At 45.5% G+C, this 15,846-nt stretch overlaps 1 protein-coding gene across 8 annotated transcripts in view; it reads right to left on the reverse strand.

Annotated features, from left to right (window-relative positions):
- hspg2 (heparan sulfate proteoglycan 2) overlaps window positions 1-15,846 on the reverse strand; it is a 96,712-nt gene that overhangs the window by 39,511 nt on the left and 41,355 nt on the right. For all 8 annotated transcript variants that reach the window (XM_037104102.1, XM_037104098.1, XM_037104097.1 and 5 more), the window contains exons 4-29: window positions 15,457-15,566; window positions 15,237-15,295; window positions 14,319-14,491; window positions 13,129-13,254; window positions 12,795-12,992; window positions 12,596-12,715; window positions 11,363-11,494; window positions 10,804-10,948; window positions 10,023-10,180; window positions 9,784-9,924; window positions 9,517-9,680; window positions 9,240-9,419; window positions 8,924-9,120; window positions 8,419-8,566; window positions 7,399-7,526; window positions 7,069-7,155; window positions 6,572-6,630; window positions 6,212-6,273; window positions 5,865-6,005; window positions 5,479-5,652; window positions 5,029-5,208; window positions 4,820-4,938; window positions 4,597-4,708; window positions 3,440-3,553; window positions 3,117-3,244; window positions 2,831-2,917 (exon numbers count right to left, since the gene is read on the reverse strand). In XM_037104102.1, the coding sequence (XP_036959997.1) occupies window positions 2,831-2,917; window positions 3,117-3,244; window positions 3,440-3,553; window positions 4,597-4,708; window positions 4,820-4,938; window positions 5,029-5,208; window positions 5,479-5,652; window positions 5,865-6,005; window positions 6,212-6,273; window positions 6,572-6,630; window positions 7,069-7,155; window positions 7,399-7,526; window positions 8,419-8,566; window positions 8,924-9,120; window positions 9,240-9,419; window positions 9,517-9,680; window positions 9,784-9,924; window positions 10,023-10,180; window positions 10,804-10,948; window positions 11,363-11,494; window positions 12,596-12,715; window positions 12,795-12,992; window positions 13,129-13,254; window positions 14,319-14,491; window positions 15,237-15,295; window positions 15,457-15,566 (3,442 nt within the window). The remainder of the gene's footprint in view (window positions 1-2,830; window positions 2,918-3,116; window positions 3,245-3,439; window positions 3,554-4,596; window positions 4,709-4,819; window positions 4,939-5,028; window positions 5,209-5,478; window positions 5,653-5,864; window positions 6,006-6,211; window positions 6,274-6,571; window positions 6,631-7,068; window positions 7,156-7,398; window positions 7,527-8,418; window positions 8,567-8,923; window positions 9,121-9,239; window positions 9,420-9,516; window positions 9,681-9,783; window positions 9,925-10,022; window positions 10,181-10,803; window positions 10,949-11,362; window positions 11,495-12,595; window positions 12,716-12,794; window positions 12,993-13,128; window positions 13,255-14,318; window positions 14,492-15,236; window positions 15,296-15,456; window positions 15,567-15,846) is intronic.

A 15,846-nucleotide genomic window follows, 5' to 3' on the forward strand; every position in this document is an offset into this window, starting at 1 on the left:
GGTACTAATGCTAAGCTGTCTCTTCATAGAAGGATTTTGTGCAATATTTTTGACTATAATAAAATACAGGTTGGAAGCCATTAGTATCAGAATCATAATACCACATCAGGATGGCATCAAACATCTGGATAGTCCCTCTAAAATAATATAACGTCAAATAATTAGTCCCTTCATAATGTTCCATTGATCTGGTTGCAGTAACAGACATAAATATCAGGATCAGAGTCTTGGCATATAAAAAAATATTAAAATAATAATGAAACAAAACACATTTGTCCCTAGTAATCAGGGATAATTTTGATAGGAATGGCCAGCCTTCCCAAGACGACATGAAGAGAACCATCTTGACTCTTTTTCTGCTTTGCAGACTTGTTATCTTTTTTTAAGAGCTGCAGTAGATCCAACACACCAGAACGAGAGCTTGTCTTCTTTCTCTGCTGTGTTTTTTTAGTAACCGTCTTTGCTGTGGTAGCCTTGGTTTTAGGGGGAGTTGATTTCCTTTTTACCGTTGTGTTGGATTTCTTCTTCGCAGCTGTAGCCTTGGTTTTAGTAGGAGTTGTTTTCCTTTTTACTGTTGTGTTGGGCTTCTTCGCAGTAGTAGTCTTGGTAGGTTGTGTGGTTGTGACCATTGTCTTTGAGGAATTCTTTGTTTTATGAGAGACAGAAGAGTTGCGCTCTATCTTTTTCTCATTTTGGTTGGTGTTAGTCTTTTGTGTCTTTGAGGATTTCTTAGAATCCCCTTCTGAAGACTCTCCAGCCTCTTGAACTTTTGTTGAAACCGGTGCATCTGACCTAAATGCCTTGTTACGGCCATTGTTTTTGACAGCTGAAGAATCCTTTTTCTTGGTCTGGTTGGCCTTTGCAGGGTTTGATTTGTGAGATGGCGGCTCCAGTTGAAATTTAGTGATTGTTGCTTCCTTTTTAGCTTGGTTTTGTTTTGTGCTGCTCGGCTGTGAAACACGTTTGGCTGCCACAGTGGACCTCCCACCTCCTGGCCTTTTTGTTTCAGGCTTCGCTGTAGCTCGAGACTTAGATTTGGAAGTCATCTTAGGTTTAGTGATAGTGGTCTTCAACTTGGTTGCTGTACTTGTTGAAGCTTGTCTCTTGGATGATATAGTGACTGACTGACTCTTTGTAGTGTTTTTTGCTGATGTAGTGCCGGCTCCTGATTTGAGTTTTCTCCCTCTCCGAGGAGCAGTGGTGTGTTTTTTCGCTGGTAGGCCTGGGGTAGGTATGCTTTTGGGCACTGTGGCTCTACTTGTCATTGGTGTTTCAGTCGGTATAGTTCTTACTGGGGGCTGAGATGTTGAGTAAGATGGGCGTTCGAGGACTGTCGCGATAGAAGGCAGAGCCCTCTTTTCTTGGAGGGAACGGGAAGAGTGTTTACTACGTTTCATCTTGTTCATTTCCTGAGCCAGGGCAGTGAAGCCATCGATCAGGATCTCTAACCGTCCCTCCAGTCTGCTCAGGCGGGCCTCCATGTCTGTGTAGCTCTTCTCCAGCTCGTTAACCTTCTTGTTCTTCTCCCCAGCCGACTGCATAGCGATAAGCTCCTTCAGCTGAGAGCTGAGATGAGTTTGCTGGTCCTCCATGCTGTGAATGCTCTCCTTCATGTCAAGCGTGTTTTTTTCTAGCATGCTCAGACGCTGGTTGAAGGTGTTCAAGTGGAGCCGGAGCAGGTGCTGGAAGGCGGAGTGTCTGCTCTCTGGGCTGGGTGTGAAGCGTGGTGGGTGTCTGGTGGCTGATCTGTTGGGGGTGATGGAGACAATGCCCATCCCAGCTGCTGTCGTGGCACGGGTGGTGCGATGGTGAGCTGGAGTGGAGAGCAAAGCCCTAGTAGGTATGATGATCGTTCCTTTGGTGGTTGGCCACTGGTAGTCATCATCATCATCATCATCTCCACTGCCATACTCTGCTATCTGTTTCTCCCAGCTGAAATTGAACACTGCTTCAGCTCCACATCCCACAGGAAGGAGGCCGTCAATCGGCTTCCCCAGGAACGGGTCCCCACAGCTGTCCGCAGACGGCCTCTCTTTTCTTAATGTCAAAACAGCAGAATCAGGCAAGATGAACAATCAATTATTTGTATGTTGCATCTTACACCCAAGTCACCTCGTCATCTTTGCAATCGGAGCGGCAAAGATTGATCAGACAGGAGTCCTCATAAATGCCACATCTACATTTATGTCGTAGAGACCCAGAAAATACATTTGGTCTGTGCACAGACAGAGATCACCTTAACATTTCACTACCAGCAAAGTGCAAAGCAGAAGCAGAAAGCGACCTCTGAGAAGGCTTTTGTGGGCAAAGGACAGAAGAAAGCATAAGATCGAAAGCCATCTAAAGGTTTCCTCAAGATGTACAGCACCATTTTGTCTCATTTGGAAAATCCAACAACAATGAAAATCTGGGTGATGACATTCTCAATACCACCGAAAGACACATTATTCTACCACAGCAGAAATGACCTTACAATTATGCAAATCAACATGTCCAAGAAAACAAAATCCACCAGCAGATCTGCAAAAACAAGACAGACTACTAAACCACAGGCACATCAGAATGGGTGGCACCAGTTTGCATCTCCCATCCCTCGAGTGACACCAATCAATCATAACCGGTGGGAAAAACAAGGAAGATGCGAACCACAGACATGCTTATATCCCTCTCCTGTGAATGGAACCACCTGGTGCAACTGCCAGCCCCGGCTAACCTCGCTGCCCGATCCGCTCAGTAACTCCAAACACTGAGCAGCGTCCACAGGACTGTGAGAGGAAGAAGGAAGAAAAGGGAAAAGCAGAAAGATAAGGAAAGGGGGAGTGGGGCGAACCTTTCACAGCGCCGGCCAGTGTATCCAGGGGGACAGTTGTCACAGGTCGGCTGGCCATCAGACTCCAGATAGCAGGTGGGGGAGAATCTGTACCGACAGAGGGCCACACACATTATGACGATGCTTGTTTTGGCCGGTTATTCATTTGATTAAAGGGGTTTACCAGCTTCTGCATTGCACACAGTTTACTTTGCCTAATTTACCATTAAACGGAGTAGTTAAGGGTAATTTACACAGACTGAATAAAACTGACACGAACTGAAAAGACTTTAAGACATGAACTCACTGGTTGCTGGAAGCCGTTCCAGGGCAGGGGCAGGGTTGGCAGGCCTGAAAACCGCCCGTTACAGGGTTTCCGTAGAAACCAGTCTGACAGCGCTCACACCTCGGCCCGGCGGTGTTATGGAGACAGCTCTTTTGGACAGGACGCACAAATAAAAAGAGTGAGATCGGCGGAACAGTTGAATAAACGGTATTCTACAATGACCGTGTGTTTCCACATGTCAGGATTTGCCAAGAAACCATTAGTGCATTCCACTTCAGAGATCAAGCAGGTTCAACCTTGGCAGCGAGTTGAGAGGGAAGAAGAGCAGTGTGAAAAAAACCTACCAGACACCTGCCAGTCTCGGGGTCACAGCTGCTGGCGTGACCGTTACAGTCGCACCTCTCACAAGTGCCCAGGTAGAGGCCGGAGCTGGACCGGGTGTAACCTTCATCACACTCCTGCAACCACATGGAAAAACACCTCAGGTGAGAGACAAGTGATGACACAGAGAGATAAGTCTTTGTTCCACTGCAGCAGGGAGACAGACTGCAATTATGATCAAGGACTGTAATGGAAAAAAAGACAGAGACTTTGCTGTGGACAAGCTCAGGCAGATCTGTGCCTTTCCTTCTTTTTCAAGCTAAAACTAAATTGATCAAACTAAGACAGAGCATGAAAGCTCATGGCTGACCTTGGAAATAGTACAGCTAAAAGAAAAAAAAATCTTTTACTGAAAGTCTGCTCAATAGCTGCTGACCTTCCAACCAGATCTAACAGTCTTCATCTTCAAATGCTCAGATGTCATGGAGACAGTGCAGGAACTGCGCTCCTTTGATACTTGGTACTGGATCGCGTGATAACGAATAAACCATCTCCAAGACAACTGAGCAGACTCAGTCAGCTCATACAGACCATGAGATGGAGATGAGAGCTTCAGAAATGTTGCTAAGCGGACGTTAAGTTAAGATGGTATTTTCTTGCATTAAAGGTTGAGATTTTGTACGTAAATATAGCAGAAAAAAACTGTCACGTTATGGCCGAGTAATGGTATCCTTAACAGGAAATAATGTCTCACTCTGTGCTTCTGTGTGTGTGTGTGTGTGTGTGTGTGTGTGTGTGTTGTGATTATAGACACTACAGTAGCACACTAAAATGTGTTGCCAAAAACATTTGAGAGACAGGTAGGTGGTAACAGAATGTTGATTTATAAACATGAGTCTGGTGAGCTCTGTTTTCATGCAAAACACAAAACGGGGGCCGTCTAGAGACAAAGTTTCTCATATTACAGCTAAACAATACACAAATATATGGTTCTGAAATCACTTCAAGCAAGAAATAGGCTACGCAGTAACAAAACCCTGATTTATACTTGATCAGCACTGCATCATTTCACAGTTTGATCACAGTTTCATGAGCATTTCTATGGACTGAGATGCTGTTGCTCGTGGGTCGTATATTTCACCCTTGAAATTAACTACTTCTTTGAATTCTGCATGCGTACCTGACAAGAAGGTCCTCTGTATCCCTGAGGGCAGGAGCACTCTTCCACCTCCAGAGCACGTTCGTTACCGGTGGGCTGAGGAACCGCGATGTCCATCTTGATATCTGAGATACTAATAAACACAAAAAAACACATAATGATCAACACACATTATATTTACAATTCACTGAAATGCTCTTGGGACAATTAAATGGTATATGAATGAGGCGGGCGGTGACCGTACCTGCTCTCAGCCATTTTGTCTGCGTAGGTGGCCCTGATCATGAAGACGGTAACGTCAGCCAGAGCCATCAGCAGGTGCTCACGAGTGCACGGCTGCCCGTCGGCGCGGCGCCATGAAGACTACAAGCCAGAGAGAGATGGAGAATAGAGAACATTAAGTCAGGCTCAGAATAAGATGAATGAGACTCCTTTGTGAACAATGACACACACCTCTCTGAAGGTCACAGTGATGGTTTGTGGGACTCGTGGGGGGGGCTTGGTCTGAGAGTAGTGTTCCAGGAAGATGCCGTTGCCCTGGAGAACCACATCTGGCTTACCGTCGACAACATGTGAGCGCTGAAGTGGTTCAAAGCGCACCGTGTATTGCAGATCTCCACCATAGGCCGTCACCTGGTAGCAAAAAAGGGGAAAGAGTGAATGGTGGAAAGGCATTTCACCCCATATGATACTGTGGGGGAAGTCACAAGACACCCATGTTGACTGTGAGTTCAAAGGAGGCTCCCTGTGTGGATAAGTGCAGCCTTTTCACTTGACAACATGTTGAGGCATGACTGTGTGGGACTGAGAGGGCAGAGAAATCTAGCTCGACTAACACTTCACGGTGTATTTTTCCTCTCCTCCCCTTTAGTCTGCTCTCTACTTTGTTGTTTTCCCCCTGACCTTATCTCCTCTGAAGCTCTCAGGCAGGACCCAGTAGTAGACGTCGATGGGGACACTGGTGAAGGAGCGGTACACAACTTCAGAGGAGCCCTTCTGGGAGATGCCTTCAGAGATAGTTTTACTGTTGGCGCTGTTAGAGAGGGAGAAGAGCTGCCCGTTCACCCCTCCGAGCACCTGAGAGAAACAAACGATTGTCTGAATGAGATGCGAGCTGAGATACAAATGTGAATGCTGCACCCGGGCACGATCGCTGTTTGCACACTGCTTCTCACCGTTCAGCATCTGAAAGGATCTGCTGACACAGCACGGCTGCACAAACACTGACTCAAACCTTGATACCAAAAATATTCACCCCTCCTTTTACCATTAGTAGCTTGGCAACCTGCCTGATCTCTATTCCAAGTGGAGCTGGCGCACTGCTTGGTGACGCCCATACAGAAACAGCGTAGACAGCCCTCGGGGTTGGCCTCTGATAGGTGGAAGAACCCGGCCTTACACTCGTCACACAGGGCGCCTGCCACGTTGTTCTGCACACACACACACACACACACACACACACACACACACACACACACACACACACACAAAGAACCAAACACATGCACATATGTAATCCATCTGACTGTCAAGCTGAGACACATCAGCCTCATGAGCCACAAATGAACAACAGATGACACTAAATGGTTGTAATATTATCCTCATGTTTCATTCATATATGTATATATATATATACCTTGCAGCTGCATGGTCTGCTGTTGGAGCTGATAACTCCTCTATTATCACACTTGGAGCTTTCTGCAGGGAGAGAGAGAAGATGACATATGGGGGGGAAAGGAAAGGAAAGTGCACCTGGGAGTGTTCCAGCCGTTCTGCATACCTGTGACATGACCACATACTACAGTCTACTGTAGCACCAGGGGGGGAAAAGAACCTACGGTAATCATTACACAGGGTTAAGGCCTCGGTGTGGACATGTCGCTGGATGACGGAAGAGTACAACAGGGGGAAACAATCCAGGTGCGACTTCTGTCGATTGCATGCCTTGAAATGAGAATTTCAAACATGTCTGTGCTTTTGTTGAAGGTGTACTCACGGTTAGGAACACATTTTCCATTAGGCAGGAGAGGGTTGCCCTGGTAACCAGCTGCACACCTGAAATAAAACAACAATGTAAGAGATACAAGGACCCAGGGTGCAGCAGTAGTTGTCCCAGCAAATTAATGTCTAGGGACTCTTTTTCTACACGTGGGGAGGTGGACCCTGGCATTAAAATGGATTAATCCCTACAAAGAATAAGGGTAAGAGCTGCTAGCTTGTTGGTGTTCATACTGCACACACCCAGGTCACTGCCTGAAATAGCCATCCAATGGCAGGCCTATACCAACAATCTACATCCGCAAAGTCAGACTATGAAACATTGCAACAAATGAAAGGTTTAAGTAAAAGTAAAAAACAAAGTCCCATTCATGTCAGTTATATGCTGCTTTATGGATTCTTCTGTCTCATATTAGGCATGATAAATATCTCCGGTAAGATTTTTAGTGTTGGCAGTGTGTAATTTAAAGTCACGGTCAGTATCGGTTTCCTCACTTTTCACAGCGTCTTCCTGTGTAGCCCGGCCTGCAAGCGTCACACGTTGGCTGCTGGTCGACATCCAGGAAGCAGGTGTCAGAAAACCTACAGCACCCGATGAAAAAAGCAATTAATTACTGATTAAAACAGCGGTTTAATGCCAAGTTCAACGAATAAACCAGCGCTCAAAGATCTGAATGAGCTCAGCTGTTGAGAACAGAAACCCGCAGAGCGAACCAGCTCATTCTTTCCCCACTGACGCCTTGTGTGAGGTATGTGGGTGCGTACGTGTCGGCCAGTATCCATACAGTGGATGCATGTGTGGTCTGTGTGGGTCAGTGACCTTACCGTCGTGAGGTCTCATAGTAAGGGCAGGGGCAGGGCTTGCAGTCATCGGGTCGACCTCGGCTCGGGTCGCCAAAGTAGCCTGAGCGACACTTGTCACACTGAGGGCCCTCTGTGTTGTGCTGGCAGCTCTGTGGCGTGAAGAACACACGGGTGATTCTCTTACGTGAAATGACTCACAAAAGGGCAAGCAATCGTTTGACATTTTGGGAAAAACACTCATTCAGTTTCTTTTTTCTCAAGACGAGATGATCAGAACCGCTTTTGTGTCCGTACAGCTGGGCGTTAGTTAGCCTAGCTTAGCATAAAGACTGGAAGCAAGGGTAAACAGCTAGCTTAACCAAAAACTTAACCAAATTACCGTATTATATCTTGTGTCTATATAATTTAAAAAGGGTAGTTTCCCCAACTTTTCATATTAAAGTATGTTCACAGATCTTGGGGGGGGGGGTACTACTAACTACTCTCTTTAACTACTGCCAGTGATGTTACTCAATGGGTGAGTTGCATTGTGGGTAATGTAGGCGCCAGGCCATTTGTTTTTAAGTTGTACATAATGAGTCCAACAGTTTTCCAGGAGTACACTACTAGACCAGTGGACTGCATTCCAGAAACTGGCACCTACATTACCCACAATGCAACTGACTGGAGGAAATTTGATCAGATTACATACAGCTTCTTCTGAAGCCACAAAAGACCTGACCTGTTAATGCACTTAAATCTGTAAAATTGGTGGGGTTACCCTTAAAAACAACAAGAGTGTCAGACTAGGCTTCATTCTAAGCTAAGACAATCATATGCTGGCTCCAGTTTCATAGTTCATACCCACCAAAATCACGCTATTAATTTTCTCAACTAGCTCTTGGCAAGAAAGTAAATAAGAGAATAATTTAATTTTAGCAAAAACATCTGTAAAGATCAACAAGCTATGTTTTACAATGAGGAAGTGATTATCTGCAAATTCCAGTGTATTATAAGTGACTTTGCAAGCTCATTCTTGCCAAAAACAGAGTGAGCCATTACCAGACAGTGTCCGCTGATCGGATCACAGGCGCTGGCGTGTCCGTTACAGTTGCAACCAGCGCAGGTGCCGAGGTAGGAGCCGCCGGGGACGCGCTCGAAGCCGGAGGAGCACGTCTCACAGGACAGGCCTGAATATCCAGGAGGACATCTGGGAAACATAAATGTGGGTGTTGTTAAGAAGGGTTTTCGATCCGACTGTTTCGATGACATAACCCGAATTAGAACACCACAAATTAAAACATTCATAATGTTGTAAACAAAAACAGCGGACTTGAACTGTTTTTTTTGTGCTTTTCATGAGATAGTTTACAGTCAAGATTCTGTAGCAAGAGAGAATGAAAGGATGCGCAATGAAGAGGCATACGAATGTTACTGTATTATCTTGTTGCTTTTAAATATGCCCACACGTATTAGACACGTCCCAACAGGCTGTTTGATTGGAGATTAAAAACTGACAGCTTGTAAGAATCGTTCCATTTCACGCCCCATTTTTTTTTTTTCTTACCTGCACTCTTCAACATTCTTAGCGTGGCCCATGGTGCTGAACTCTACGGTGGTGGTGTCCATGACGATGTCACTGATGGCCACGCTGACCATGTGGTTGTCGTAGATGGTGCGGATGTTGATGCTGTCCAGGTTGGCCAGCGTCATCATCATGTCCTCCCGGCTCACAGGGAGACCGTTGGAGTGCTGCCAGTGATCCTAAGACAAAAATAAATAAATAAATAAATAAAAACAGGTTTACTGATACTGTTAATTTATTTCAGATTGACTTATTTCTGCATGTTTTCTAGAAAAACTTCTCTTAACCAAAGACCTACTTCAGTGAACTTGATCTCCTTCTGGTTGACCACTCGGGGAGGGGTGGCTCCGCCTCTGCGGTACACAAGTCTGCGTCCGTTTCCAACCAGCATCACATCCGGCTTCTCCACAACCTCGGACAGACCGCGGGCCAATGTGTACCGCATCTTGTACTTCAGGGATCCTCCATAGGAGTCAATCTAAAAAAAACAAAACAAAACAGATGCCATGATTTTCATGCATACATCTGATTCTAAGTTAACAAAAAAAAAGTTTGTTAATAATTCTATGCTGTACCTTGTTGCCCAGGAAATGGCGAGGCAAGGTCCAGAAGGAGTCGAGGTTGAGGAAACGACGCGACAGGTCAACGAGCTGGAACTCTTCCATCTCAGGGTTAATGAGGAGCTGAGTGGAGGAGAGAGGAGGGATGCCCGGTCTGGAGGGGTAGGTGACGTTCACTCCTGGAAATAAGAATAACACATTGACTCAGCATGATTTATGCTCCAAAGAGTATCATTCCTATTAGCTCTCGATCAGTTTCATGAGGATTTATGGTTTCAGTGCCTTTGAAGTCTTCCTCGTCGGTGAACCGCAGGCTCATCTGGTTGCGGTAGCGACCGGTGGCCTTGCAGTTCTTGGTGATTCCTGCACAGAAGCAGGACACACAGCGGCCCTCCACACTGAAGTGACCATCAGGACAGTTGCCTGAGGACAACGAGAAAAAAAAGACACTTTTACTGTAACTTCAATTTGCTGTGGTGTTACTGATGTGTAAAAAGTTAATAAAAGTGAGGTGTCATTACCTGGATTTGGGTTTGATGTAAGAGTGAGCACTCCGTCGGGGATACCAAACACCAGGCCTTTAGCATTGATGGCCTCACAGGTGTACGCCCCCTGATCCGCCTCCTTCACATCACGGATGGTCAGGGTCCCTTGGCCATCCTCGCTGGTCATGGAAATCCTGCGAAGACAGAAATGCACCCCAAATAATCGCTTAAACAGTTTGAAACTCAGTAGAGAGTCTGTACCAGCTGTGGGCTCTCGCTTACACAAAAAATCCATAAAATTCAACAGTGATTGCCTAACCATGTACACAGCAGGCTACGCCCAGCATGAACATCCTGAAACAGCAACATTTGGTGTCGGAGAACACTGATTCAAAAATTAATGGGGTCCATTACGAGTCAGCATGGAAAGACTGATCTTACAGGCCTGTCGGCAGTTAGACTGTGGTCTCAAAGAACATTCGTCTTATTTCAGGTGAGGAAAGTGGAAAGAAGATAAATGCAAAACCATTTTCAAATCACCATGGTCCGCTGCTGATCAATTAGGCAGGACCGGCTCTCACCAGATGTCGATGTTTTTTTTGCGGCAGCTTGCTCAAACAGGGCAACGCATTTTTTTTAGCAGTTTTATTTTATTTTTAACATTCACAGCAGTTCCAGACAGATTCAAAATCATTTAGACCGCATTCTTCATAAACGCTGATAAATCTGCATGTTGTCAGAATTAGTTAGTTTAACTTTTAAGTGAGTTTTAATTACAGCGCAGCCAGCGGGGTGGAGGATTTCTCATCAAACCCACCTGCCGCTGACAGGAATGTGTCCCCAGTTGAGTCTCCAGGTGATGATGGGTGTCGGCACTCCGACAGCCTGACAGGTGAACGTCACCGTTGCCCCGCGCGCCGCCTGAACCGACTCTTCTGGCGGGCTTGTCACGGAGGGAGGGGCTGTGAAGTGTCAAGAGGAAGAGAACTGTTTTACCCACATAATAAATGCACATGTACAAAAAAGGCTGGCATGTGACTGGAATTTGACGATCCAGTGAAGCTCGTAAATGCCTGACAGTCAAAGGAAACATAATTCTCTGGCCACGGACGGACAATTCCCTTTCAGTTCTCAGGAATAGATGGCTCACAAAAAGCTCTGTGTCTCAGTCACACAACATGTGTGAAAAGAAGCTGGTTCACAGCAAATTAGTCACACAGCACACAAAGGAACTCAGAGTGTGACTGCAGAGGCGAGTCAAAGAAGCACGGAGAGAAAAAAAAAAAGTACGAAGAAAAGAGTGAAGTGTGTATGAGAAAGAGGGAGAAAGATTGTAGGAGCAGGGAGCTTTAGATGATCGTTGGTGCGAGACTTACTGCAGCCGTACTCGTCAGAGCGGTCAGGGCAGTCCGGCTCCTCATCACACTGATAACTTGCAGGGATGCAGGTGCGATCGCTCCGGCATTCGAACTGCTCAGGTGCACACCTGTCATCAGGACCCTTGGTGGCTGCAGAGATTTACCACACGTTTTACTCAACAGTAGCATCAAATTAAGGTTGAGAATTAGGTGAGAAGAAGTACCTGTGTGCTGAATATGAAGCTACAGTCGGTAGTCAATTTGTTTAGCTTATCACAAAGATGTTCTTTGACGTATTATGGTTTTATTTGGGTTTATTATATTTCTTTCCTCCTGCTTCCAATAGGGATGTAAGAACATTTATATAGATTAAACTAGAAGAAGCTTTATTTTTATATAGATTTCACTTCTCATTCTGAAGTAAATGCTGCACAGTCTGATGGCTGGAGAAAAATAACACCGTCCACAGATAGTTTGGTTCCCTAGCGCATCTGCCATTGTGCAACCAAAACAGGAAGGGGCATTGTAGCCGTCCCCAGGTAACGGAGGGGGGGAACAACCAAAATAACTGTGGAAACTCTACGCTGCAAAAGAAAAAGAAACCCTGCTGATAGAGGAGGCAAAGAAGGTGAAGTGGGAGAGTGATAGAACCGATGGGCATCCACTTCAATCTCTCCTATGTCCGCTTCTTAATACCTTTATTGATTTTTAAAGGTACTGTATAATTTTTTTTTTTTTACGATTTTTACGAAACAGTTTGCAGGCAAAGTTTTGTGGTTAAGATTAATATGGTGTTGTGTTCAAATCCTTGAATGCTAGACAGCAGTTTTCCATATATACATACATTTTTTTAATTGCAATATATCACAATACTTTGTAAAATGATTGTATGGTACATGTCTTATCACTGGAATCTTGTAAATACACAGCCTGAGCTTCAGATCATTAATGCTAACTGGCGGTAGCTTCAAATTTACTGGATAGTTATGAGAGTCGTATTGATCTCATCTTGATTGCTGCAGTAAAGCAAAATAGGCAAATTTCCCAAACTGTTGACCTATTGCTTCATTGGAGACCTTTAAAGCAACACTATGTGACTTTTACAGCGATTCTGAAGAAAGATTGCCCAGTATTAGTCTGTCAAATACTGACAGTCAATGAGATGAGACTCAACAATCAACTATCATTCTCCAGAGAGTTACAAATTATTTGTTGAGTGACTGAATGAAGAGTCAAGTCAGTGAGACTTACGGCAGTCTGTTTCATCCGAGTTATCCTCACAGTCGTTGTCACCGTCACAACGCCAAAGCTTGAGGGCACAGCGGCCGTTTTTACACTTGAACTCGTTGGGTTCGCAGGGAGATGGAGTACCTGTGAGGAGACGGAGGATAATTAGAGCGCGTGTTGTTATCTGAGAGTTTGCCTGCGGCACAAAAGCCGAGCTTCTTACCGCATCTGAACTCGTCGCTCCCGTCCGAGCAGTCCCTCTCTCCGTCACAGATGTAGTCCCGTGGGATGCACTCTCCGCTCTGGCACGTGGCTTGATCGGCTCTGCAGGGTCCAGGTGGGCTGGGGGGCAGCGGGGGCTTCTTGACGGTGGTGGTTGTGGTGGGTGGGGTTGTGATGACTACAGGCACCTTTTTTATGTCTAAAAGAAATCTCTGATTAATCTCAGCAGCTCATCTTAGTGCTGTTACAGTAAGAGAACATGTGTTGCATCCAGCCAGTCTTCCATGCTACAGCAGACCGTGTCACAACTTGCAGGCCAAGCTGAAGCCACTCACCACAATTGGTCTCATCACTCATGTCTCTGCAGTCTGGTCTGTTGTCACACAGGTATTCCATCAGGATACATGTCCCATCACCACACCTGTGCTCATCTGGCATGCAGGGTCTGATGCTGGGGGTTACTAAAAGAGATGCAGAGGGGGGAAAAGGAGGGAGGGGTGCGGTGTTTAAGGATCAAAGACATGCAAGCCAAGCCTACAGTACGGCCAACACACTACAACACACCGATTACTAGAGCCAGCGAAACTCTCAGGCATGTTGGTAAGACTACCAGACGTTTTCTGTTGGGCGTAAAACCTGGGCTTTAACAAAACCTGACAGACAGACAGACAGACAGACAGACAGACAGACAGACAGACAGACGCATAGACTACAGTAGACTGACTAGATTAAACAGATGAAACTAGACAGACAGAATTTAGACATTGTCTAAATCAGACGCGCACACTTGAGAGACTAACACAGACAGGACTAGACAAACTAGACTAGACATAAAAGACTACATCTGACAGACTAGACTGGACTAGACTAGACAGACTAGACAGGATAGATAGATAGATAGATAGATAGATAGATAGATAGATAGATAGATAGATAGATAGATAGATAGATAGATCCCATCATCTTGAGTAATAACAAAAGAAAACAAAGTCATCATAATCCTAACCTACCACTTGCCATGCCTGTGTACAGTGTCGTAAGCTGGCTGAGATCGCAGTGAACAGCAGCATTCCTAATCAAAGTCATGCCATGCAAAAGTCCTTCTTATTCCCTGTGCACTACTGAAACTTCACGGACCAAACTCACAAGTCTATTTGACATTGGCGCGTCCATGCAAAACATTCTTCAGGCCACGACCATGACCTTTGCTTGTACACGTCACAGTGAAGGTCATTGTAAAAATATTCAACATCATAAAGAAGGAAATGCTCGACTTCTTTCGAAAGACACAACAGTTCTCCTACGGTTTCTACACTACAGTCAGCTCAGTCGCCATGCAGCACACATGGCACAGTACAAACCTGGCGCTGCTATAGGCTCCACTGGAGGATGAGGTTCAACTAGAAACCAAAGGGAAATGTTAAGGACACCGCCTCCTGCTCTAGCGAACCTCCTCTTCTTGTTTAAAAGAGTCGGTCACATCGCGGCTGTGAGAAGTGGTGTTCCCCTTTTGCTGACATCTTACCTTCACCAAGCCGTCTGAACTGGAAGCCCTCGACTGATGTGACATAGGAAGCAATGGCTCCCTCCTTCACCACGTTGTACAGCACGCTGCGGATCTGCTCATCGTTGGTGTTGTAGTCAGAACCCACGTCCAACTCCACGAATACGTCCACGCCGTCCTCTCTGATCATCTTCCTGCAAAAAGCAAGAAAGGCCTGGTGAGGAGGCAGAGTCCGTAATCGTTGGGGAAATCGTTGCGTCGCAATTCTCTCTTGAAAGAATACGAAGAGTCAAAAATCTGAAACGAAATACCCAATTCTTGACAATTTGATTGCCTGTAACAATTTTGAAAGACTGAGCTGTGAATGTAAACATGTACGTCGGTATTCACGTCCTAAGTTTGGATACTTCTTGAGTGTTGGTGAGGATAACTGACCGTGAGCAACCACAGATGGATATAACCCGACTGGCACCCTGGCTTAAAAGCGAGCTAATGAGGTGCCGAGAGATTTGCTACTGTTATGTTCACACTACAAGCATTAAAATTACAAAGCGACCAAGCACGGTGAGCTACGACGTCGCCAATTCGCTGTTGAATGTTGAGGCCAGCTCATCGTCAGCTTCCACTGAAAATGACTTGCAGCTTGATCCTGATTCACAGGTAGTCTAAACACACCATAAGAGTCAGTACTTGAGAAGGTTAAACAGGAAAGCTTTTCTGAGGTAAGGTTCCTCTTTGGATGTTCCTTGGAGAAATTAGTCAGCTGTGACGAATTTCTGACTGCAGGCCGACACTGTTGGCCTCGAGCAGTGTGGAAAAAGGAAAAGAAATATCACCTTGCCAGAGTGAGACAACCAGGCAGCAGCAGCAGCAGCACACAGCTGCAGGGTATCTACTTTGAGTGTCACAGGGCTTGATTTAAAGGATTTGGGTTCTTACTTAATGAGGACCACGCTGACTGTCTGGACACCTGGAATCCTGTTGTAGTCCGACTCCAGCTGTGGAGGGAAAACCAGACTCGGTTAAGTTCAAATAAACAAGCCCGGACTTTATTTTTCAGATGTAATGTCACACATACTTGAATACTTGAAAGTCATAAATAACATGCCTGAACTTTAGAGTACTGTACATGATTTTATCTTCTGAGAACAAGACATACCGTGTCCACAACTGCCTCCGAGATCTCATTAAAGGCTGGTGAGAAGATGTCCTCGAGCTCGGGGCCGTAGACCAGGGAGTCAGTGAAGTTGACTAGAGCTCTGTAATAAACTATAAACACAGAGAGGCGAGGGGGGGAATCTGTCAGATAAACCACACAATAACAGACAGAGACCACAGGCTCAGCATTAATATCCATCTGTTGTCGGGTTTAGATATAATAAGCCAGATTCAAGCTGGTAAGTTTATAAAAGAGACAATGTGATATGGGATAATGTTTAGGAATGGCTTCCCTGAGGAGATCCTTCGGTTAAATGTCTCAGAAAGTAAAAACTGGAAAGCATGACTGCGGCCTAAATGAAAGCCACATACAAATTATGGCGTCTATTTC

Source organism: Acanthopagrus latus, chromosome 7 (genome assembly GCF_904848185.1).
Source record: "Acanthopagrus latus isolate v.2019 chromosome 7, fAcaLat1.1, whole genome shotgun sequence".
NCBI classification, from domain to species: domain Eukaryota; kingdom Metazoa; phylum Chordata; class Actinopteri; order Spariformes; family Sparidae; genus Acanthopagrus; species Acanthopagrus latus.